Source organism: Schistocerca serialis, chromosome 2 (assembly GCF_023864345.2).
Source record: "Schistocerca serialis cubense isolate TAMUIC-IGC-003099 chromosome 2, iqSchSeri2.2, whole genome shotgun sequence".
NCBI lineage: Eukaryota > Metazoa > Arthropoda > Insecta > Orthoptera > Acrididae > Schistocerca > Schistocerca serialis.
In genome coordinates this window covers 1,094,665,283-1,094,688,512 of record NC_064639.1, presented here as the reverse complement: position 1 = coordinate 1,094,688,512, position 23,230 = coordinate 1,094,665,283, and the positions used below count along the sequence as shown (strand labels likewise).

At 44.2% G+C, this 23,230-nt stretch overlaps 1 protein-coding gene across 1 annotated transcript in view; it reads left to right on the top strand.

The window, feature by feature from the left end:
- The window catches only part of LOC126458555 (protein big brother), a 248,981-nt gene that overhangs the window by 145,734 nt on the left and 80,017 nt on the right, over positions 1-23,230 (top strand). Inside the window, exon 4 of the mRNA XM_050095677.1 lies at positions 22,425-22,541. Within this exon, the coding sequence (XP_049951634.1) occupies positions 22,425-22,541 (117 nt within the window). The remainder of the gene's footprint in view (positions 1-22,424; positions 22,542-23,230) is intronic.

The following is a 23,230-nucleotide window of genomic DNA, read 5'->3' as shown; positions in this document are numbered from 1 at the left end:
AGGTCAATTTCACGCTCGAGTCGTTCGAGGTGTATTGCTACTGCCAACAGGTGCAGTTTCTCCACTAAGGCGGCAAGGCGTCATTACTGTGGCGGCCTCGCTGACGCACGAGGAAAAGCTTTGCTGCTGCTGCTGCTGCAATCTGTACCTCAGAAGGAAAGTCTGTCTCAAAAGTGTGACACAGAGTGAGTCGTGTTTACATAATGGAAAATCATAGTCCATGACATATACCTCATGAGTGAAGATTCTGCTTTGTGTTCCGAAATGTTGCTTCGGTTCACGAAAAAGCAATTTAATTTAATTATAATGGATGTGAGACAAACAATAACGCATTGTAGTAGTGTGTAATCCATTTATGACACATCGAACACAAAACTGTAAAGCAAAACATTCGCAATTGTTCTTTACTGATCAGAAAATGAGCTGGCGCAAGAGATGAATGTATAGTAAATATTCGAACACGCTTCGAATACGCTTTGTAGATATCTTACGTAAACGGTTACTGACAGCTTTAAGGTATTTCAGAAATTTAATTGTATATTTACACACTTGTAGTTTTTCTTTTTTTTTGTTCAGTAAACAACCGGCTTGTCGGTTTGAGATTATCTTCAGATTATGTCAGAAGTTATTACGGTGTTTAAATATGTTAGTCAGCTAATTACTTTTAATATACATGAAGATGATCCAAAATGACTGAATTCACTTCAGTAATAAAAAAAGAAAACTGTGCTAGCATACAATCCTGTTTCTTACGTATACTTTACAGTTGTATAATAAAGCGCTAACCACGATTAACAAGAAAATTACAGATAATAAACTGGCCAGAAATATCTTCTGAACAACCAAATTTGCTTATGTTAAGTGAAATAAAGATACATCCGCTAATGACGCCATACCATCACAGCAACAAGTATGGCAAAATAGGAAAAACAAGATATTGTTATCTGCTCATAATGGAATTCTCAAAATATATTTTAAACGAACAGGGACGAAAATAATGAGTTTCTCTTAAAGCCTATTGACTCTTACTCTTCGTGTTGCCGGACTTGTCTCCTAAGCATGGAAGTTTGTTTTAGGTGCCTGTGATGCGTGTGTAGCGTACTACCTTTTATTACAGGGAGAAGGGAGAGGACGAAAAAGCTGGCTCTGAGGTCTTGCTTAATGTTAATGAGAAATACCGGAGGAGTGAGTTTATGACACGGCTGTGGTGCACTGTCTTCTGATCTCGGTAACGAGAATGAGATATACTCAAAAACAGTATCCTCCATTACTTTCGTACACTATCATTTGCGGGAAGCGTTGATGAAATATTAGATACATCCGGTATGTTTGTATTCAAAGACGCTTAGTTCTTTGGAGTTAAGAGATGTGCTTGGATAAGTGAAATGAGACTAGTGTGTTAATCCGTATCCGCAAGCCTTTTATTTGCATCGGCGTCTTTTATCCACATCCGAACATGTTAAAATTTTGTAAATCATTTTAAGCCGTTCCGAATGTCGGAGCTCTGACGGCATGGTTATCATTGGCCTAAATTTTCGTCAGCTGAAGTTATACCTCGTAATCTACATTTCACTGCTTGTGAACATACAAGCTGATCACGACTACCGTTTAATACAACATAGCCTGTTATGTTCTTGATATTTTTCGTCAAGCTGCAACTTCTGGCGTAGTTAATGAAACGGAGTCTGTAATATTTTGCGCAGAACATTTCCGAAGCACTGGGAAAGTTGTTGAAAGTTTTTGCGCGTAGTGAATACCGTTTCAAGTTATTCATATAGTTTAATTAACAAATACGCATTAATTTACCAATAATGATGAATCATGGTAAGGTGCTACATCTCTCAGTTGATAAACGTTGCATTGAGTCCTTGTAAATACATTTAAAACTTACGTTGAAATATTTACTAATTTTATAACGAACATTATTTGTGTCGCAAAAGACACATAAACTGGAATCAGACCATGAAGTGAAGATTCCAGTGGATGGAATATCCTGCCAACTTTGTGGCAGCTTTCAGTAACTGCACACTGTTTCTATAAACGAAACCGAGAAGACCCCCAGTCAAAGCTATTGCTAGTACGACGGAAATAAAATGCATGTGTAATTGTGTGGAAAATCAGGAAGAAGGGGCTGTCGCCATCTTTAGCCCTTGCAGATATCAACAACGCATCTACCCCTTGCAGGAAACGGCACACTGAAGCAAACATTCTGACACTCCGTCCCAGAGAATAGTAATAAAAATGGTTTAAGCAGTTACAACTGATCACATATAACCCAAATAGACGAAAATGGTGATACTGACAATGTATTTTCATTCTTAACTACAAAGTAATTCTTAACTGCGGATAGCCGTAAATATACAGCAGATATCTGAATCAAAACAAGTTTTTGTACACGAAGTAGCTGTTACTGCCGACATCCCAGCATCCGCGCAGTTTTTCTTCTTTATTTTTTTCTGTAGAGCGCAGAACAGCTGAGTCATAAAGGTCCAGGAAATGACTTAAAATGGGTCGTTTTCTAGGGAAACTGCACCTTGTTTCTTGAAATTAACCGACGCGTGCGGCCCTAAACGGCAATAGTAGGCGATAAAAACGTAACGAACGCCTAATGACAGTGAACGTGGAACGATCGTTAAAAGGCAGCGCGCAAAGTAGAAAGGTAAAATGAACAGTTGGTTTGAGAGATCATTCGGTACGGGTTTCTAGGACAATTGTTCATGGTCGACAGTTAAATCTCCTTCGCCATGGATAAGGAATAGACGCTTTCTAAAGGCTGTGCTGCGTCTGCTAAAATCACATAACTCAGGCTGGTTCAAATGGCTCTGAGCACTATGGGACTTAACAGCTATGGTCATCAGTCCCCTAGAACTGAGAACTACTTAAACCTAACTAACCTAAGGACAGCACACAACACCCAGTCATCACGAGGCAGAGAAAATCCCTGACCCCGCCGGGAATCGAACCCGGGAACCCGGGCGCGGGAAGCGAGAACGCAATCACGATAACTCAGGTGACAAACACAAAATGAAGTGCAAGAGGGTTAATCAAATGACACTGAATTAGGAAATGGCACACTGTCAGTGCTTCGTTACAATGTGAACAAAATGGTGAGGGGTCGCTGCTTAACAAATGACGATGACCTAAATAACAGTGCCCTGCACGCAGGCTAGTTGAAGTTAACTGCTCGCGACGACATGGGCGAGAGGAAGCTGCTCAAGATGCAGGGAAGGGATTAATCTCGCTGAACGGAGATACTAAATACGGTTCTCCGAAATTCCTTCACCAAAGAAGACGAAATAAATATTTCAGAATTGGCATCAACAAATGCAGCAAACGCCCGTAGCTTAAAAATGGACATCCTCAGTGTAGCGACGCAACTCGAGTCACTTAATAAAGACAAGTCTTCCGGTTTAGACTGCATACCAATTAAGTTATTTTCGGAAAAGCCGACGTAATAGCTCAAAATTGAGCATTCACATACAACCGCTTGCTCGACGAAACATTGACCTAAAGACTGAAAAGTTGAACCGGTAACACCAATTCTCAAGAAAGAAAATAAAAGTAATACGCTGAATTACAGATCCAAACTACTTAGGTCTATCTGCGATACGATTTTGAAACATATACTGTTTCAACATTATGAATTACCTCGAAAAGAAAAACTATTGAGACGTTGTTAGCACGTATTCAGAAAATATGGTTCTTGTGCAACACAACTAGATCTTTAATCTCACGAAGTAATGAGTACTATCGACACAGAATACCAAATTGGTTCCATATTTCTAGATTTCCATAAAGCTTTTGACATCGTTCCTCACAAGAGACTTCTAATCAAATTGCGTGGCTATGGAACATCGTATCAGCTGTGCGACTCGCTTCGAGATTTCCTATTGGGAAGGTCACTGTTTGTTGCAACTGAAAGAGAGTCATAGAGAAAAACAGAAGTGATATATCGCGTTCCCTCTGCCGTTCCTACTCTGTTATAAAAATTTAGGGGTCAACATGAACACCGATCTTAGATTTTTGCAGATGATGCTGTTATTTACCATCTAGTAAAATCATCAGAAGATCAAAACAGTTGCAAAATTATTTAGACAGTGTCTGTATAGTGCGAAAAATGTAAAGTCAACCACATGAATACAAACAACAATCCTCCAAGATTCGTACACGATAAAACAAATCTGAAATACTTAGGGATTACACTTACCAATAACTTAAGTTGGAACGATCATACAGACATGTTGTGGTGAAGGCGAATCAAAGACTGCCTTTTATTGACAGAACACTTAGAAGATGCAACAGGTCTACTAAAGAGACTGTCTATACTACGGTTGTCCGGCCTCTTCTGGAGTATTGTTGCGCCGTATGGGAACTGCATCACATAGAACTGACGGAGAATATCTAAAAAGTTCAAGGAGGGCAGCTTGTTTCGTGTTTTTCGTGAAATAGGGGAGAGAGTGTCACGGATATGATAAGAGTGTTCGGGTGGCGCGTTCTTCGTTGTGACAGGATCTTTTCGCGAAATTTCAAACAACAGCATTATTCTCCGAATGGGAAAATATCAGAGCATGCACGGAATGACTTAAGTGTTCGTTTTTCCCACATGTTATTCAAGAGTGGAACGGCAGAAAAATAATGGGAGGCGGCAGAAAAATAATGGGTGGTTGTTCTATGAACCTCTTGTCAAGCACTTAAGTGTGAACTGCAGAGTAATCACGTAGATGTAGAGCTTGTTCGCGGAGAGAGGGCTAGTGTTCGTGTCAGAGTAATAGAATGTTCCTACGTACAGCGAAACTCAGATCTAGCGACGGACAGAACTGCTAAGAAGCCTGCGTAAGGTTTTCAGCCCTGACAGCATCGTCGGCAGCGTCATTTTCCAGGAAACCATACGAACGTCGCATTAGTGTCAGCATCAGTGAACGAGTGAGGGCGTTTCTGGTTCCGTACATCGAGAGACGAAATAGTCATTCTGAGATAAAAGGGGGAACTACATGTGAATGTTGTTGTTGTTGTGGTGTTCAGTCTGAAGACTGGTTTGAAGCAGCTCCCCGTGCTACTTTATCCTATGCAAGTTTCTTCATCTCCGAGTACCTACTGCAACTTTAATCTTCCTGGATCTGCGTACTGTATTCATCTCTTGGGCTTCCTCTACAATTTTTACCCCTCTCACTTCCCACAAGTACTAAATTGGTGAGCTCTTTGTGTCTCTGAATGGTGTCCTGTCAACCGATCCCTTCTTTTAGTGAGGTTGTGCCACAAATTTCTTTTCTCCCCAATTCTGTTTAGTACCTTTTCATTAATCACGTGACCTACCCACCTAATCTTCAGGATTCTTCTGCACATTTCAAAAGCTTCTATTCTCCTCTTGCCTAAACTGTTTATCGTCAATGTTTCATTTCCATGCTTCCAGAAAAGACTTCGTAACACTTAAATCTATTATTCGATGTTAACAAATTTCTCTTCTTATGAAACGCTTTTCTTGCCATTGCCAGTCTACATTTTACATCCTCTCTACTTCGGCCATCATCAGTTATTTTGCTACCCAAACAGCAAAAGTCGTTTCCGAATTTAATGCCCTCACCATCACTTGATTTAATTCGACTACAATCCATTATCCTTGTTTTGCTTTTGTTGATGTTCTCCTATCAAGACACTGTCCATTCCGTTCAACTACTCTTTAAGTCCTTTGCTGTATCTAACAGAATTACAGTGTCATAGACAAACCTAAAAAAATTTATTTCTTCTCCTTGAACTTTAATTACTACTCCAGTTTTTTCTTTTGTTTCCTTTACTGCTTGCTCAGTGTACAGACTGAATAACATGAACGTTGCGATGAACGATCAAGAACCAACGCCGCCTTAAAGATTACGCGTGTAAGCTTTCAGCAGAGCACCAACTGGAAGCGTGTGGCGAGCCGCGCCCATCATTAATTGTGCTCCCGGCCAGCGCGGCTGTGATGCAAATGAGCAGCCGGCTAACGGTACGGCGTGTCACGCGTCGTTATGGCGCTAATGGTGTCTGCTCACCACGTCGCCTAACCGCTCTTTGTCAGAGGACACGCCAGCCTACAAGCTGATAGAGTTAATCTGTCGTGAGTCGGTGAGCACCTAACGCAAGGCCTGTCAGTCCAGGTCCGGGGTCCCGGCTCCACAAAAGAGTGTAAACAAGCTAGTCACCTCGCGGTCTGTTCCACCACACTAGTACGACGACAATCATGATGACGAAGCAGGTTGCGACCGCAACACCTCATCAGCGAGTTTACAATGCTGAGTACATGCTCTGAGTTTGTCGTTTATACATCAAAACTACATTACCAACCTTCCTTAGATCCTATTTGCGAAAAGAATAGATAATCGTGTGATAATTTGGTTAATACTGTTATTCTTCGTCTTCGTAGCATATAACGCACAATTAAAATTCGTGAATGCTGGTATTAATCACAGAAAAGTCGACAGCAGTAATTTTTATGTTATCCGCTACGCGTTTCAGAGGATAGTGGAATAAATATGTAAGTAAACTCTGGTTTCAGTCTCCCACAATGTATATTTCATGTTAAGTTAGAAACTCTCACATAAGTTCAGAAACGTAGCTACTGTCAAAACATACACATTCAACATAAAATCCTAGTGAAGGAAGCGGCTGGGACTCTTTAGGAAACAGTTCCAACATTCGCCTGAAGTGATCACAGAAAAGGTGAATCAGGATGGCTGAATGGTGGTTTTCATCCTACTGCTCCGGAATGCAACTACACTGGTTTTTGACCTTATACCAATCGCTTGTTGTCGAGGAGAGGTGCTACGTTATACTGGGTTGAGATTCATCTGACATAATCGAAATCGGACTACAGGACTCGTGCAGCTTAGTTAAGTGTTTTATTTTTATTGGGAAGCATAAAAGTAGTTTTGGCAGTCCTGAAGGTGGCAGGGATAAAATACATGCAACGAAAGGTTATCTGCAATTTATACAGAAACCAAATTGAATTATAAGAGTCGAAAGATATAAAAGTGAGGCACTAATTGCGAAAGGGGTAAGACAGGATTATAGCCTATACCTCACTTTGCTCAGTACGGTAAAGGCAGTCAAGTAGCTAATTTGGAAAGGGGATTAAAGCTTTGTTGTTGTTGTGGTCTTCAGTCCTGAGACTGGTTTGATGCAGCTCTCCATGGATATGGATAATAAATACGATCCATAATGTTTGCTGACAACGTTGTAGTTCTGTCAGAGCTGCCAAGGGAATTGCAAGATCAGTTGAAAGGAATGCGTTGCGAAGAGATTAAATCATCACCAAAATTAACACATGGGCAATGGTATGTAATCTATTAGAGAAGATAAACTTCTTTGCCAAGATCTCTAATAATAACAACCTTTATTCTCGATAACCGGTTTCTTTAATCAGTGTTACCATTTTCGGATCTCGACAGAAAGATTGCATATTTCTTAAAATAACGGTAAGTGTGCTCTTTCTCATGACTTGACGGTTATGGAAAATAAAGCGAACTTGGCAAAGAAGCTTATCTTCTTTAATCTATTATCACAGATCGCCCATTGCGGCTCAAAATGAGTAAACTAAATGAATGTAATGGAATTAAATCAGATGATGCCAATGGAATTACGAGGGTTGGATCTTTAATAGTGGCAACTATTTATTTACAGCTCGTACAAAATAGATACGTGTTTGAAAGTTTTACTGACCTTCAAAGTAGTCACCAGCATTGGGTATAACCCGTTGCCAACGATGTGGAAGTCGTAGGTTACTCTTAGCAGTGCCAGTTGTGTTGACAGTTCGAGCGGCGCGGTCTGTTGCCCGATGAATTTGTAGCAGTTCTGAAGCGAATGCCGTGAAGTGTTTCCTTCACTTTAGAAATTGAGCTGAACTCACGAGGGCTTAAATCAGGGTAATGCAGTAGGTGGTACAGCACTTAGCAGCCCTATTAGTCAAACGCGCTTGAGCATTGTCCCGCAAAATGATGGTCAGATCCTGCAGAAAGTGTCATCACTTCTGTCTCTAAGCTGGTCCAAGGTTGTGTTCCAAAAATGAACAGCATAGAGACAGAAGTGATGACACTTTCCGCAGGACCTGACCATAATTTTACAGGACAATGCTCAAGCACGTACAGTGCAAGCTGTTACTGTTTTGTTTGTCTGATGGGGCTGCTAAGTGCTATACCGCCTACTGCACTGCCCTCACTTAAGCCCTCGTGAGTTCAACTCGATTTCTAAGCTGAAAGAAACACTTCACGGCATTCGCTTCAAAACTGCTACATATTCGTCGGGCCGCCGCTCTGGCTGTCAACACAACTGGCACTGCTAAGAATATCCTACGACTTCCACATCGCTAGCAACGTGTTATACACAATGCTGATGACTACTATGAAGGTCAGTAAAACACTGAAACACTTATCTATTTTGTACGAGCTATAAATAAATAGTTGCCACTATTGAAGTTCCAACATTCGTATATTAGGAAATGACAAACTTAAAATAGATGAGTTCTGCTTTTTGGACAGCAAAGTAATTCACACTGATCAAAGTAAAGAAGACAAAAAGTGCACACTGACACCATCACGAAAGGTTTTTCCGAAAAATAGAAATCTGTCAACAAGCAGTATAAACGTGTCGGGCAGTATTTTCTGGGAGCTGCATTATACGAGAGTGAAACGTGGGTGATACGCAGTACAGATAATAGTAGAAGCATTTGTAATGTGTTGCTTCAGAAGAATGCCAAAGATTAGTGAAGCACGCACTCTTAAGACCTCAAGGAATAATTACTTCGGCCGGCTGGTGTGGCCGTGCGGTTCTAGGTGCTTCAGTCTGGTACCGCGTGACCGCTACGGTCGCAGGTTCGAATCCTGCCTCGGGCATGCCTGTGTGTGATGTCCTTAGGTTAGTTAGGTTTAAGTAGTTCTAAGTTCTAGGGGACTGATGACTAGAGATTTAAGTCCCATAGTGCTCAGAGCCATTTGAACCAGTAATTACTTCGTACTGGAGGAGGTGTAGGTGTAAAACAGGCCCCAAATGTTCAGTTCAGAAGTTATCACCACGATAAAATGAGGGAAATCAGAGCTCGTACGGAAAGATATAGGTGTTTCCGCGCGCTATATGAGAATGGAATAATAGAGAAATGTGAAGGTGGTTCGATGAACCCTCTGCCAGGCACTTAAATGTGATTTGCAGAGTATCGATGAAGATGTAGATGTAGACTGAATGAATCGTTTAAAACGTAGCACTGTAACGTATGAAAGGAATCGCTTCGAAGTTTCCTTAATTTTTTTTTCGTTGTGGCACCTAAAGAAAGCATTGGCGAGTAAAAAATTACGTTGTTAAATTAGACTGCATTGCTTCTATTAAATTTTTTACACATTACTGAACGAAAGTCGATGTCACTATAAGCTTTACGATTTATTTGACCCAGAAATGAGGAAATTAAATAGTTCCACTGTTGAAAGACTAGTGTATTATGGATGGAGCGTAGCACCTGATCCATAATCTCATATACTTGTCGTTCAGAAAGACTTTAATAGATTTAAAAAGACATTCGGATTTTCCCGATTCCATTGTTACGCTGCAGTTCCTTGTTGCCGCCGACGTCAACGCCTGATCCGCAGGGCTTCCTCGTACTGCTGGCGGTAGGCACTAAAGAAAAAGAGCACCAGGTCAGGATGCAGAGGCGCCAACGCCTGCTATATAAGGTTTCCGCGAACGAAATTGGCGTCAGCACTTCAGGGAAGAGGCGGTGGAGCCTGGCCAATCAGCCCCGGGTGTTTACGAAACGCAGCCTTGAGCGCCCGCCGCTGCCGCTGCCGGCTGCGTGCTTCTGCGATGGTATCGGGCGCGCTGTTTTCCGGTCGCCGGGCACGAAAGCTGCGCAGCGCACGTGCCGCGCCTTGCTCAACGCCGACCTGCACTGCCCTTCGCTTTTCCTCGCCTTTTTTATCCGCGGGGCGCGCGAGTTTGGCCCAGATTTCGGGCATGACTTAGCAGCTACAACAGTCCCGCCTCTCCTAATCGTGTATGTGTTACTTTCAGACCGGATCCGTTTTAGCACTGGTACTACTAAGCTACTGCCCCTCCCCCCCCCCCCCCCCAAAAAAAAAGAAGATACGCGCACGTGAACAGGCTTTCGGCTCTTATCTATGCTGTATTTCATTCTTTGTTATTTCTAAAGGAATCAACGTAAATTCCTGTCACAATATTCTACTTAACGGAAAGACGAAGAATTTGCGAGGTAGCGCAGAGGTGACCACATTGGGCTTGAATTCTGGACGGTTTGAATCCCAGTCTGGCAATTCAGATTTAGGTTTCCGTAAATTTTCTAAATCTAAAAGCCAAAACGACGGAATGATTCATTTGAAAGGGCGGATTTCCCTCCCCAGCCTCCCCTAATCAGAACTCCTGCTACCAGGTGTACCGATATGAAATGAGCGTTTTTTTTTTTTTGTGAGAATGAAACAATTTTGAATTGAAAAGTAAAAACATTTTATTCAAAGTACTGACCATTGCTTTCTATACATTTTGACCAGCTTTCTGGCAATTTGTGGACACCACGCCAACAGAAATGTTCGTCTTTTGAAGCAAACCAATGAGACACCCAATTTTCGACTTCTTCGTAGGAATCGAAGTGTTCCTCAGCCAATGCGTGTTCCATTGATGAAAACGAATGGTATCTGGTGAATACGGCGGCTGGGGTAGCAGCTCCCAGCCAAGTGTTTTGATTGTATCCTGAACCAGTTTTACTTTGTGTGCAGGTGCATTGTCATGTAAAAATATTATTTTGCCATGTCTTCTGGCCCATTCTGGTCTTTTTTCGATCAATGCATAGTTCAAATTGATCATTTGTTGTCTGTAGCGATTAGTATTCACAGTTTGACCGGGTTTGAGAAGCTCATGATACACCACACCTTTCTGATCCCACCCAACACAGAGCATTGTCTTCTTGTCGAATCGATCTGTTTTTGCAGTCGATGATAATGGTTGTCCCGGATTAACCCATGATTTTTCCCGTTTAGGATTCTTAAAATAAATCCATTTTTCATCACAACAATTCGATGCAACCCTGATTTTATTTCATGTCTTTGAAGCAAAATTTGACAAATGGTTTTTCGGTTTTCCATCTGTCTTTCATTCAAATATGTGGCACCCATTTTCCACACTTTAGGGTCTTTCCCATAGCTTTCCAACGGTCAGAAATTGTTGTGCAACATTTAGCATTGCTGCCATTTGCTTCTGACTCAAAGTATCATCTTCATCTAATATTACTTGCAATTCGGCGTCATCGAACTTTTTTGGTGGTCTTCCACGTTCTTCATTTCTTACATCAAAATCATTATTTCTGAACCGTTGAAACCACCTTTTGCATGTTGCTTCTGATAGAGCATGATCACCATATGCCTCGACAAGCATTCGATGCGACTCTGCAGCACTTTTTGTTTTTTTTCAAATGAAAACAAAAAATTAATGCTTTCCGCAAATCATCACTTTCTGCTACAAAATTCGACATTGTTAACACGATGAAAACATATGATGTTGTTTGTTCCATGACTTGATGTATACTAAATATCTTTGACAGATGTCATACCAACCAAACAACAACAAAAATAAGGCTCGTTCAGAAAAAATGTTCCCTATCGACACATTTGTATCTTAACGCTCATTTCATACCGGTACACCTGCTACTTCTACACTGAAGCGCCAAAGAAACTGGATAGACATGCGTATTCAAATACAGAGATATGTAAACAGGCAGATTACGGCGATGCCGTCGGCAACGCCTATATTAGACAAGGGTCTGGCGCAGTTATTAGATCAGTTACTGCTCCTACAATGGCAGGTTATTAAGACTTAAGAGAGTTTGAACGTGGTGTTACAGTCGGCGCACGAGCGATGGGACACAGCACCTCCAAGGTAACGGTGAAGTGGGAATTTTCCAGTACGACCATTTCATGAGTGTACCGTGAATATCAGGAATCCGGTAAAACATCAAATCTCCGACATCGCTGTGGGCGGAAAAAGATCCTGCAAGAACGGGACCAACAACGACTGAAGAGAATCGTTCAACGTGACAGAAGTGCAACCCTTCCGCAAATTGCTGCAGATTTCAATGCTGGGCCATCAACAAGTGTCAGCGTGCGAACCATTCAACGAAACGTCAATGATACGGGCTTTCGGAGCCGAAGGCCCACTCGTTACCTTTGATGACTGCACGATACAAACTTTTACGCCTCGCCTGACCTCGTCAACACCGACATTGGACTGTTGATGACTGGAAACATGTTGCCTGACCGGACGAGTCTCGTTTCAGATTGCATCGACAGGACCTTTGGACCCTGCATGCCAGTAGGGGCTGTTCAAGCTGGTGGAGGCTCTGTAATCGTGTGGGGCGCGTGCAGTTGGAGTGATATGGGACCCCTGAAATGTCTAGATACGACTCTGACAGATGAGACATACGTAAGCATCCTGTCTGATCACCTGCATTCATTCATGTCCATTGGGCATTCCGACGGATTGGGCAATTCCAGCAGGACAATACGACACCTCACATGTCCAGAATTGTTACAGAATGGTTCCAGGAACACTCTTATGAGTTTAAACACTTCCACTGGCCACCAAACTCCCAAGACATGAACATTATTGAGCATATCTGGGACGCCTTGCAACATGCTATTCAGAAGAGGTCTCCACTCCCTCGTACTCTTACGGATTTATAGCCAGCCCTGCAGGATTCGTGGTGTCGGTTCCCTCCAGCACTACTAGAGACATTAGTCGAGTCATTGCTACGTCGTGTTGCGGCACTTCTGCATGCTCGCGGAGGCCCTACACGATATTAGGCAGGTGTACCAGTTTCTTTGGCTCTTCAGTGTATAATGACCTCGTTGTCGACGCAACGTTAAATCTTAACTTTCGTTCCTTGGTATTAAGCCTATGGCACGAACGTAGTTATTCAAACTGTGCAAGGCGCGATAATTGTGTGGCGGGCCTCAGTTGAAAACTGGAGCCTACGAACTATTCAGAAATTGTGTGTTGAGGACCGAAACAATAGGAATTACTCAAGAGGTCTACTATATGATGTAACGGATACTTTAAACCAGAAAAATCGTAGTGCTTTCATGTGATCACTGACTGAGCATAGTAAGACTGTAAGAAAATGCTCCAAACACCTACGACGAGCTTCCGCCAAGCACGGCCGGCTCGATTATATTTCCCACACAAAAAACTTATCATTCGATGCCCACCCTCTCCCTCCTTTTTCCTCGTGCACCTTCACCTGTGTTAGCTTTCGCTACTAGTTGTGATACACACTGTATACGAAACTTACACTTGGGGTCCCCTGACGCCCCTCCATTACGGCGCCCCAAGCGGTGGTTTGTGTCGTTCGGGCCTTAAACATTCACTGCCTTGAAGCAGCGAGGGTGAAGTGCGACAGTAAAATTTCGTTGTTTGGAGGACTATAACTTCTGTTGGTGAAGAGTAGTGCCGTTCTGAAAACAGGTCTCTGGAAATAGTCTCCCTATTTTGAAGAGCATTAATGTTCCATCAGCAGTGTTGTACGGCGTTATTCGTGGGACAGTGTTGCAAAGTATTAAATACTGTTTGTAACTGAAACTGAAGCACGTTCTAGAAGTCCGGAACTGTCCTCCAGCGCTCTTTTCGTCCGCTTAATGTTCAGCTTCCGATGGCGACAATTTTTCACCGTCCGGATTTCGACTTCGGAGGATTTATAATCTCCAAAATGACAAACAACACGCTCTTCACCTTGAACAAAATTAGGTTTGATCGAAATTGCTGTTCTGGAGCAGTGTTTATAATTAATAGAAGTTTCTATCGAGTGACCCATACATGCATGACTGACAGGGCAAAACGATGTTTCGGAGTGCATCGCTCTGTGCAATATTTGTCTCGGGCTGCTTCTTTCCAGCTGCCATTCCGTAACATTAACAGGCTTCGCAACTACATATGGCAATGTCGGTTGGATGCTTGATTTGGAGGAGGGGACCAAACGGCGAGGTCATCGGTCTCATCGGATTAGGGAAGGACGGGGTAGAAAGTCGGCCGTGCTCTTTCAAAGGAAACGTCGCGGCACTTGTCTGAAGCGATTTAGGGAAATCACGGAAAACCTAAATCAGGATGACCGGACGCGGGTTTGAACCGTCGTCCTCCCGAATGCGAGTCCAGTGTGCTAACCATTGTGCCACCACACTCGGTGGGAAATGTCGGTGTTCCATTAACTGTTATAAGGAAATTATTCTGGGGTAACTAACAAGTGTAGTGGCATATCACAGTACTCTTAGGTAAAATATTTGTTACCTTCGTTGTCTTCTGTGTTATTTAATGATTGCATTAAGTTAAATGTCAGGGTCATCTCTTTGCTAAAAATAACTTGCAACGGCAATAGGACTATTCTCAGTTTTACGGCTGGTAAAATTGTTGTTCATTAAAACACAACCGGTTTCGTGGCTCATTGTCGTTCGTGGCGGCCGCTTTTGCCTTGCCCTGAACCGGGCTGCCCTGCCGTCTTATTGACGCAGGCAGGTTTTAAAGAATGGAGCACGTCTTCCTTACCTTTTGTTCGCCATAGTACTGACGACATTCACTGAATAGTAAGTTCTGACTACGAGCGATGGGTATGCCTATGATCTTTTAACGTTGCTGCACCGAAGATGTAGCTTTAGGTCGTGAAACCGGTTGTGTTTTAATAAACAACAATTTTACCAGCTGTCAGCGGAGTTGTTCTTAATATCATGCAATTCAACAGCTGCAATTGGCAGGAATGTAAAATAGTTTGTTATTCCTCAGTGTTTACTTAGTAATATACTGAGGAAAACGCACCAAGATAAAGTGTATACGTACCGTAACATCGCTCGTCATGTGTGCAATGATCGAGGAAGGTGCGTAGTACCGAGCGAGGTGGCGCAGTGGTTAGCACGCTGGACTCGCATTCGGGAGGACGACGGTTCAATCCCGTCTCCAGCCATCCTGATTTAGGTTTTGCGTGATTTCCCTAAATCGTTTCAGACAAATGCCGGGATGGTTCCTTTGAAAGGGCACGGCCGATTTCCTTCCCCATCCTTCCCTAACCCCGAGCTTGCGCTCCGTCTCTAATGACCTCGCTGTCGACGGGACGTTAAACAACACTAACCTAACCTAAGGTGCGTAGTAGTTAGTACGCTGGACTTGCATTCGGGAGGACTACGGTTCAAACCCGCGTCTGGTCATCCAGATCTAAGATTTCATTGATTTCCCTCAATCGCTCCAGGAAAATGCCGGGAAGGTTTCTTTAAAATGGTACGTCGATTTCCTTCCCTATCCTTGACACCATCCAAGCTTGAGCTCCATCTCTAATGACATCGATGCCGACGGGACGCTAAACTCAATCTTCCTTCCTTCTTCTTACCATGCGTACACTGTGCTACCGCCAGAGTGGTGAGGAAAATATGGGAGATTTCTGAGTACTTTTGAGCGCCGGCCACAATGGCCCTGCAGATGTTAGAGCTGTGCTTGTTGCCTCTGACGTATTTGTGATGGATCGGCCGGTTTTACATGCAGAACCGTTGGACATCTTGGCACATTTTGCGCTCGAGTGAGGACGGCTGCTTTGTGAGTTACGTGAGAGCACGCGCGGGCGCGCGGACGTGTGTGTGGCTGCTGACTTTGAAGTGAGGGCGCCTTTCAGACTGAGTGTCAAGCGTGATCGGCGGCCGTGACGAGAGGGCAGCGTCCGCTGACATTTCGGAGCCACCTCCCTGCACACCTTCCAGCGCGAGGTCATCGCACTCTTACAGGTCACCGGCGAACGCCCGGAGCCAAGTTGAAAGGAACAGCGCGCCTAAGTAGAGCAGAGCTCTTCAGGGACGATATTGATCGCAGCTCTCGAGTATTACCACTCGTGCTCATTGCTACGGCTCAATGAAATTATTTACAGATGTTCACGTATCTACAACAACTATATACGTTATAACGAGGTTAATATTAATCGCCTTATTTTTATCGCTAAAAGTACTAGCAGAGAAATAATGCTGTCTCCTTGTCATCGTGGTAAATAAAATACACTATTGGCCATTAAAATTGCTACACCAAGAAGAAATGCAGATGAAAGACGGGTATTCATTGGACAAATACAGGGTGATTCAAAAAGAATACCACAACTTTAGGAATTTAAAACTCTGCAACGACAAAAGGCAGAGCTAAGCACAATCTGTCGGCGAATTAAGGGAGCTATAAAGTTTCATTTAGTTGTACATTTGTTCGCTTGAGGCGCTGTTGACTAGGCGTCAGCGTCAGTTGATGCTAAGATGGCGACCGCTCAACAGGAAGCTTTTTGTGTTATTGAGTACGGCAGAAGTGAATCGACGACAGTTGTTCAGCGTGCATTTCGAACGAAGTATGGTGTTAAACCTCCTGATAGGTGGTGTATTAAACGTTGGTATAAACAGTTTACAGAGAATGGGTGTTTGTGCAAAGGGAAAAGTTCTGGACGGCCGAGAACGAGTGATGAAAATGTAGCACGCATCCAGCAAGCATTTGTTCGCAGCCCAGGAAAATCGACTCGCAGAGCTAGCAGAGAGCTGCAAATTCCACAATCAACTGTATGGAGAGTCCTACGAAAAAGGTTAGTTATGAAACCTTATCGTCTGAAATTGGTTCAAGCACTGTCTGCAGCTGATAAGATTAAAAGAATCGATTTCTGTGATTTTATCCTTGCTCAAATGGAAACAGATGAATCTTTCGTTTCAAAGATTGTGTTTAGTGATGAAGCAACTTTCCACACTAACGGGAAAGTCAACCGTCACAATGTCTGTATATGGGGCACTGAGAATCCGCGGGAAACAACTCAGTATGAACGTGACTCGCCTAAGGTGAACGTTTTCTGTGCCATTTCAGCCAATAAAGTTTTTGGTCCCTTTTTCTTCGAAGGTGCTACTGTAACTGGACTACAGTATATGGAGATGTTAGAGAATTGGCTGTTCCCTCAGCTCGAACAAGAAGCACAACAATTCATATTTCAACAGGATGGAGCGCCACCACATTGGCACTTATCTGTCCGTAACTACCTGAACGTCAACTACCCGAGGCGATGGATCGGCCGCCAGGCAGCCCGTGACAGAGCACTTCATCACTGGCCTCCAAGAAGCGCTGATCTTACCCCCTGCGATTTTTTCTTATGGGGGTATGTTAAGGATATGGTGTTTCGGCCACCTCTCCCAGCCACCATTGATGATTTGAAACGAGAAATAACAGCAGCTATCCAAACTGTTATGCCTGATATGCTACAGAGAGTGTGGAACGAGTTGGAGTATCGGGTTGATATTGCTCGTGTGTCTGGAGGGGGCCATATTGAACATCTCTGAACTTGTTTTTGAGTGAAAAAAAACCTTTTTAAATACTCTTTGTAATGATATATAACAAAAGGTTATATTATGTTTCTTTCATTAAATACACATTTTTAAAGTTGTGGTATTCTTTTTCAATCACCCTGTATATTATAATAGAACTGACATGTGATTACATTTTCACGCAATTTGGGTGCATAGACCCTTAGAAATCAATAGCCAGAACAACCACCTCTGACCGTCGTAACGGCCTTGATACGCCTGGGCATTGAGTCAAACAGAGCTTGGATGGCGTGTACAGGTACAGCTGCCCATGTAACTTCAACACGATACCCAGTTCATCAAGAGTAGTGACTGGCGTACTGTGACGAGCCAGTTGCTTGGCCACCATTGACCAGACGTCTTCAATTGGTGAGAGATCTGGAGAATGTGCTGGCCAGGGCAGCAGTGGAACATCTTCTGTATCCAGAAAGGTCCGTACAGGACCTGTAACATGCGGTCGTGCATTATCCTGCTAAATTCCGAGTGGAATGTGACACTTGACGGATCGGGTGCAGTACCATACGGTCGTAGGCAGGGTGACACGCAAGTACGTATGCAGAAAAGGCTGGCGCATTAAGCAAACGTGTCCTTCCCCATGTCTCTCCTCGACCGTAAAGACATCGCTGCCGGTTGGTGTTAAATCTCCGACAAAAAGAAGTGTGCTGGGCCTGCCTTGCGAGGCTCTTAGCTGCGCATTCTCAGCCGTAATGAACACCAGCGGCAGCCACGGAAAAAGCGCCGGTGGCGGTCCGAGACGGCGCTCTTTGTACGGGGCGCGTGTGACGGGCCGAGGTGTGAAGCGGTGTCAGCGCGTGACGGCGGCATTGTGTCCGCCTAAGTAGGAGCTTGTCCCGCGCTAAGCAGCGGCCTCCGCCGGCGCCGGTGTAGCTTTAACAAGGCGCTCTGTTTAACGAAACCACTTTCCCTTTCTCGCGCCCTTCATTATTATGGGATTAAAGAGGCCCGTAAATAAACAAAGAAGCCTCCTTAGAGAACGTTCCTGGCCGTCTAGATCGTGTTTCTCTCGCGCCCGAATGAATTGTCTCGGTGGCCGTTCTACAATAAAACGTCAGGCGAAATCGGATTACACTCCACGAAAAAAAAGGCCGCCGTCAACGCGTATTACGGAAGAGTTGTGGATATGATCCCACATTTCGTACGACGTCGACGTAATCAGAGAGACTTATACAAGAGTCTTGTTTCTGGTCATCATTGCTTTTCGAAGCGGAGGCTAACAAAATAACGAAGTGTCGTCAGAGACTGCGAAGGACTCGGAAGATCAATTACGTGCAATGGATAACGTCTTGAAAACATATGCAATGAAGTATATTCGAATTACACTACTGGCCATTAAAACTACTACACCACGAAGATGACGTGCTACAGACGCGAAATTTAACCGACAGGAAGAAGATGCTGCGATATGCAAATGATTAGCTTTTCAGAGCATTCACACAAGGTTCACGCCGGTGGTGACACCTACAACGTGCTGACATGAGGAAAGTTGCCAACCGATTTCTCATACACAAACAGCAGTTGACCGGCGTTGCCTGGTCAAACATTGTTGTGATGCCTCGTGTAAGGAGGAGAAATGCGTACCATCACGTTTCCGACTGATAAAGATCGGATTGTAGCCTATCGCGATTGCGGTTTATCGTATCGCGACATTGCTGCTCGCGTTGGTCGAGATCCAATGACTGATAGCAGAATATGGAATCGGTGGGTTCAGGAGGGTAATACGGAACGCCCTGCTGGATCCCAACGGCCTCGTATCACTAGCAGTCGAGATGACAAGCATCTTATCCGCATGGCTGTAACGGATCGTGCAGCCACGTCTCGATCCCTGAGTCAACAGATGGGGACGTTTGTAAGATGACAAACATCTGCACGAACAGTTCGACGACGTTTGCAGCAGCATGGACTATCAGCTACGAGACCATGGCTGCGGTTACCCTTGCTGCATCACTCACAGGAGCGCTTGCGATGGTGTACTCAACGACGAACCTGAGTGCACGAATGGCAAAACGTCATTTTTTCGGATGAATCCAGATTCTGTGTACAGCATCATGATGGTCGCATCCGTGTTTGGCGACATAGCGGTAAACGCACATTGGAAGCGTGTATTCGTCATCACCATATTGGCGTATCACCCGGCGTGATGGTATGGCGTCCCATTGGTTACACGTCTTGGTCACCTCTTGTTCGCATTGACGGCACTTTGAACAATGGACGTTACATTTCAGATGTGTTACGACCCGTGGCTCTACCCTTCATTCGATCCCTGCGAAACCCTACATTTCAGCAGGATAATGCACGACCGCATGTTGCAGGTCCTGTACGGGCCTTTCTGGATACAGAAAATGTTCGACTGCTGCCCTGGCCAGCACATTCTCCAGATCTCTCACCAACTGAAAACGTCTGGTCAATTGTGGCCGAGCAACTGACTCGTCACAATACGCCAGTCACTACTCTTGATGAACTGTGGTGTCGTGTTGAAGCTGCATGGGCAGCTGTACCTGTACACGCCATCCAAGCTCTGTTTGACTCAATGCCCAGGCGTATCAACACCGTTATTACGGCCAGTGGTGGTTGTTCTGGGTACTGATTTCTCAGGGTCTATGCACCCAAATTGCGTGAAAATGTAATCACATGTCAGTTCTAGTATAATATATTTGTCCAATGAATACCCGTTTATCATCTACATTTCTTCTTGGTGTAGCAATGTTAATGGCGAGTACTGTAAATTAGGCGATAACGAAAAAAGTAGGCCGGCCGCGGTGGCCGTGCGGTTCTAGGCGCTCCAGTCCGGAGCCGCGCTGTTGCTACGGTCGCAGGTTCGAATCCTGCCTCTGGCATGGGTGTATGTGATGTCCTTAGGTTAGTTAGGTTTAAGTAGTTCTAAGTTCTAGGGGACTTATGACCACAGCAGTTGAGTCCCATAGTGCTCAGAGCCAGTTGAACCATTTTTTTGAAAAAAGTAGATTAGTAAGTTTTGCTATTTAGGCCCCAAAATAGCTGACACCAGCTGAAATAGAGATGCAGAAAAATTTAGCTTCATGTAGATGAGTAGGGAAAACTAGCCCTGAAATGTTAATATACAGGATTAGTAATATCCTGCTTGGCACAGTCACGTCTTTATAAGTATCAAGGCGTAAAGTTGCAAAGCAATAGGAAGTGATACGAGCATGTGAGTATTGTGGCAGGGAAGGCGAATGCTCGACTTCGGTTTACTGGAGGAATTTTTGGGAACGTGTGATTCATCTGTAAAGGAGACCACAGAGGCGGGCTGCTAGATTTGGTACCGGTAGGTTACAACAACACGCAAGTGTTAAGGAAATACTTCGGGAAACTCATATGGGAAATCCTACAGGGAAGGCGATGTTCTTTTCAAGAAATGCTGTTGGGAAAATTCAGGGAATCAGCATTTGAAGTTGAGTGCAGAATGATACTACTGCCGCCAACATACGTTACACGTAAGGAACACGAAGATATAGGAGAAATTAGGGCATACAGAAAGTCGTTTTTCCCGTGATCTATCTACGAGTGGAATAGGAAATGAAACAAGTAGTAATAGTACTGGGTACCTTCCGCTACGCACCTTACGCTGGCTTTCGGAGTATGTATGTATATGCAGATGTAGATAAGAGGATATAAAATAAATGGGAATATTTATTTGGAAGTGAAACATGGACGATAAAGAGTTCAGATCAGAAGAGAATGGAAGCTTTTGAAATGCTGCGTTACAAAAGAAAAACGAAGATTAGATGCGTAGATCTAATAACAAATGAGAGGGTACTGAGTCCAATAGGAAAGGAAAAGATATGTGTGCTACAAATTTGGCAAAACAAGGGATTGATTGATAATACACTTTCTGAAGCAACACAGAATTGTCGGGAGTAAATATATTGAGGGAGATCTAGGTTTAAGTGCAGTATGCAAGTTGCTTGCAAAGGCGTCCACCAAATCAGTCTTTGGACTGAAGCTCACAACACAAAGACAACAACAGTAACTTAAAACTAAATTAACAGAAAAAAATGTGAAAATTCACGTTTTATTCTCATTTCATAGGAGAAATTGGCGTCAGAAGGGACATCAGCACCAGCAGCGAGTTTCAAATCCCAGAAGGTCAAAGATTTGACAGGTACAGACCCTGTAGAAGTACATAGCATCAGGGAAAGCAGTAGTTCAGATGCGATCTTCGTCCTGAATATTAACCTGCTGTGTTTCAATCCGATAACGTTATGGGCTCTTGAGAGATACTAACAGTCGTGAAGATGTTCGCTGCCCAGTCTGCCAGCTCATTTCAATAGTTCAATGTAAGGGAAGATTGGGCCTCACCATATCTCCATCGTTATTCTTGACTAGTAGAAATGACACACACACACACACACACACACACACACACACACACACACACACACACACACACACACACACACACTTACTATTAGAATACTAACAGTCGTGAAGATGTTCGCTGCCGCCGCGCGGGATTTGCCGAGCGGTCTTGGGCGCTGCAGTCATGGTCTGAGCGGCTGGTCCCGGCGGAGGTTCGAGTCCTTCCTCAGGCATGGGTGTGTGTGTTTGTCCCTAGGATAATTTAGATTAAGTAGTGTGTAAGCTTAGGGACTGATGACCTTAGCAGTTAAGTCCCATAAGATTTCACATCCGTTTGAACATTTTTTTTTGTGCGCTGCCCAGTCTGCCAGCTCAGTTCAGTATTATAAGGGAAGATTGGGCCTCACCGTATCACCACCGTTACTCTTGACTGCCTTTTGCAGCAGAAATGGTACACACACACACACACACACACACACACACACACACACACACACACGCGCGCGCGCGCGCGCGCGCCGCGCGCGCGCGCGCGAGAATCTTATTCGTACATTCACATTTTTTTCCTTGCAGATCTCAGAAGTATTGAACTGCTGCTTTTTTCCGTAACCTAGAGAGACACGCCCATTTTTTGTTTAAAAAGACAAATGTCGAAAGGTAGGCAGTTTTCACTGTAACGCCAGCATGTAAGCCTGACGGCCGCCTTTGTCCTTGTTGCAGGTGCACCTGCGGTCGCACTTCATCATGAACGGCGTGTGCGTGAGGTGGCGAGGATGGATCGACCTGGAACGCCTGGACGGTGTCGGCTGCCTCGAGTACGATGAGGAGAGAGCACAGGTACTCGCCTTCCCCAAGTACTTCGCGTCTGCTGCTCATTACGACAGCGATTCCATTTAATATTCCTCTCGAGTGAGGCAAATGAGCGTGGCAAAGACATTTGTCTCTTCAGAGCTAATTTTAGGAATGTAGTTATTTCAGTACTGTGTTTCACATATTACTGTATTTAGAATGAGGTTTTCACTCTGCAGCGGACTGTGCGCTGATATGAAACTTCCTAGCAGATTAAAACTGTGTGCCGGGCCGAGGCTCGAACTCGGGACCTTTGCGTTTCGCGGGCAAGTGCTCTGCCATCTGAGCTACCCAAGCACGACTCACGCCCCGTCCTCACAGCTTTACTTCTGCCAGTACCTCGTCTCCCACCTTCCACACTTTACAGAAGCTCTCCTGCGAACCTAGCAGAACTAGCACTCCTGGAAGACAGGATATTGCGGAGACATGGCTTAGCCACAGCCTGGGGGATGTTTCCAGAATGAGATTTTCACTCTGCAGCGGAGTGTACGCTGATATGAAACTTCCTGCAAGGTTCGCAGGAGAGCTTCTGTAAAGTTTGGAAGGTAGGAGACGTGATACTGGCAGACGTACGGCTGTGAGGACGGGGCGTGAGTCGTACTTGGGTAGCTCAGATGGTAGAGCACTTGCCCGCGAAACGCAAAGGTCCCGAGTTCGAGTCTCGGCACGGCACACAG